At 54.6% G+C, this 3001-nt stretch overlaps 1 protein-coding gene across 1 annotated transcript in view; it reads right to left on the reverse strand.

The window, feature by feature from the left end:
* Positions 1–3001, reverse strand: part of ARHGEF2 (Rho/Rac guanine nucleotide exchange factor 2) — a gene marked incomplete in the record, with an annotated part of 107371 nt that overhangs the window by 21533 nt on the left and 82837 nt on the right. The window contains 4 exon segments of the mRNA XM_027774480.1: positions 1–98; positions 1900–2046; positions 2201–2310; positions 2521–2650. Coding sequence (XP_027630281.1) covers positions 1–98; positions 1900–2046; positions 2201–2310; positions 2521–2650 — 485 coding nt within the window.

The following is a 3001-nucleotide window of genomic DNA, read 5'->3' on the forward strand; positions in this document are numbered from 1 at the left end:
TCCCGGCTCCAGCTGAAGCTCCTCCAGCATCCCCGTGCGGAACAGGCGGGTCATGATCTTCAGCGTCCTCACGTGGTGCAGCTCCGTCTGGATTAGCTCTGGGTGGACAATGAGACGTCTGGTCTCCACCCTGGCTTGGCTGCGATTGGTGGGGAACTCGGGACTCAGAGGGTACTTCTGAAGTCTCTTCCATATTAACGTTCTGCATGACCATGATCTGAGATCATTTTCTTTCGTTTTTGGTTTTCAATTGCCAAAGGGCGCGAATGCTCACCAGAGAGACAGAAAACGAGGGAGGGGGAGAAAGCACTCCCTAATGGGGTGTGGTCATGCTGCAATCCTTTTCCCGACATTTCCCTGTTCTACTGGGGCTTGGGGCATACGTGCACCTAGCATGTTTTTCAACCCAACAGGGCCAGGACTCATGAAGTTGGTCATCTGGGATTCAGCTCCCTTAACCACTAGGCCATGAGGCCACCTCCTTAGGTAATTTTCTTTCTTTTTTTTTTTTTGGAGAGGTTTTTGCTATAGGACGCATGCGCTCACCAGAGGGGCAGAAAGTGAGAAATCATTCCCCAGGGGGAATGGCCATGACACAATCCATTCTCCTCTCGGGATCTTGGGCACACACACACACATGTACCCGGCATGAGTTTAAGTCACTGGGTCCGGGGACTCGAACCATGGTCAACTACATGGGACCCCAGTGACATAGCTATTATGCCAACTGCTGGTTCCAATCCCCTTAGGTAATTTTCTAATAATTTTTAAAGAGATATTTTTGCTACAGGGCATGTGCACTTGCCAAGAGACAGAGACAGAAAGTGAGAAATCATCCCCTGGGGGTGATGGCCATGCTACAATCCCTTCTCCTCTAGTCTCTTCTTGGAATTTTGGGCATGCACACATACACACACCCAGTGTGAGTTATTTTTGTTTTGTTTTGTTTTTTAATAGAGATTTTTTTTTTTGCTATAGGGCATGTGCACTCACTGGAAAGACAGAGAGAAACAGAGAGACAAAAAATGAGAAACCACCCCCCAAGGAGGATGGCCACGTGCAATCCCTTCTCCGTTCTCCTCTTGGGATCCTGGGCAAGCACGCACACATGCCCAGCCTGAGTTTAAAGCCACCAGGTCTGGGACTCGAACCATGGTCAACTCTGTGGGAGTCCAAGGATGTAACCATTACGCCACCTGCTAGTCTCAACCCAGAGTGAGTTTTAAGCCACCAGGTCCGGTACTTAAACCGTGGTTGACTATGTGCGAGTCCAGCGACATAACCATTATATAATCTGCTGGTCCCCACTAATAATTTTTTTATCTTATGTCTTGTCTTCTCGAGCTGTGAGCTGTTTGGAGGCCAGAACCACGCGTCCTCCCCATGCCCAGGTTTCCCACAGTCTCCGGCACGGTGTTGGGCATGGAACAGGCAGCGTCAAGACTGCAGGCTGGGGGCCAGCAGTTAGCATAATGGCTATGTCGCTGGACTCCCACGTAGTCAATCGCGGTGCGAGTCCCGGACCCGGTGGCTTAAAACTCACGCCGGGCGCATGTGTGTGCGTGCCCAAGATCCCGAGAGGACAATGGAGGAGAAGGGATTGCGGTGTGACCATCCCCCTTGGGGGGTGATTTCCTGCTCTCTGTCTCTCTGTCTCTCTGTCTGTCTGGTGAGCGCACGCACCCTATAGCAAAAACCTCTCAAAAAAAAAAAAAAAAAGACTGCAGTCTGAGCTGAAGGGATAAGGATAAGGCCTTGGGGACCAACAGCACTGAGAGGCAGGGGCCTAGAGCGCCTGGAGGGGGTGCCCAGCAGGGTCTTGGAGGCCGGCAGAAGGAAGGACACGGTGAGCAGGACCGTGAAGGAAGGGGAGACGGGGCGGGGAGGGCCTTGGCTCACCGTAGATGACATCCTGCTGCTTCATCACCTCCTTCTTGTGCTGCTGCAGGAAGCTGCTATCCACAGCGAGGCTCCAGGAGTCGGCTGCAAAGTCCTTCTCATCCATCTCGAAGTCACTCATCAGCTCGTTGTAGATCACCTCTGCACCTGGGCATGCACCGGGGAGCAGCTTGGAGCCAAGCCCCTTCCTGGGTCCAGGCCCCTCTCTACACCCTCCCAGGCTGCCCCACCAGCTGCTCACTCCCTGCACTCTTCAGCTTCCCAGGGCTGCCCCAGCCTCCCCAGACCCGGCCGTGCTGACCTTCATCAATGAGCGATTCCACCGACAGGGTCCGGTTCCGCATGTTGAGAGAGTCTGTGGACTGAGACAGGATCCGGCGCAGCCCCAGGGGAGACTCATCGTTGAAATGTCTGCAGGAAGGCGAAGCTGTCTACACCACCCTGCCTGGGCAAGAGACCCCTTCTCCAAGGCTAGGGTCCCAGAGCCATTACCCTATGTTCTTATCTGTCACAGCTCTGCACTCGGGGATGGAAAGGGACCTCTCAGCCCTTCTCGGTCTGCACTGCCACACCCTCTGGCCTGCCTGGCTCCCCATGCCCCTTCCCCAAGCAGAGGCTCACCCAGCAATGTTGGTGGTGGAAACACTCTTGGCTAAAGACAGGGAGGTGCGGCCACGGCGGGAGCCCAGGAGGGACTGCCGGAAGCTGTCGGAGGGGTAGATGGCAGAGCTGGGCCGCTCCCGGATGGTGGCTGTGGGGGAGAGCGGCAGAGCAGGCCCATGTCGAACTCTGTGCCTTCTCAGGGATCAGGCCGTCCAGGCTCCTTACTAAATGAGGCATCCTCTCCCGCCCCACCCTCGGCACCTCTCTAGGCACAGAGACGATAACAACGATCATGCCCCCTGACATTTATGCAATACTTTTTCTCTTTTTGGTTGTGCTATAGGGGCCACATGTGCTTGCTGGAGACAGGGAGAGAAAGAAGTAAAGTAAGAGATCACCGGGACCAGCAGGTGGCGTAATGGCTATGCTGCAGGACTCCCATGTAGTCAACCATGGTTCGAGTCCCGGAACCAGGGGCTTAAACTTACGCCCGGCACCT

Source organism: Tupaia chinensis, unplaced genomic scaffold, assembly GCF_000334495.1.
Source record: "Tupaia chinensis unplaced genomic scaffold, TupChi_1.0 Scaffold000438_1, whole genome shotgun sequence".
NCBI classification, from domain to species: Eukaryota; Metazoa; Chordata; class Mammalia; order Scandentia; family Tupaiidae; genus Tupaia; species Tupaia belangeri.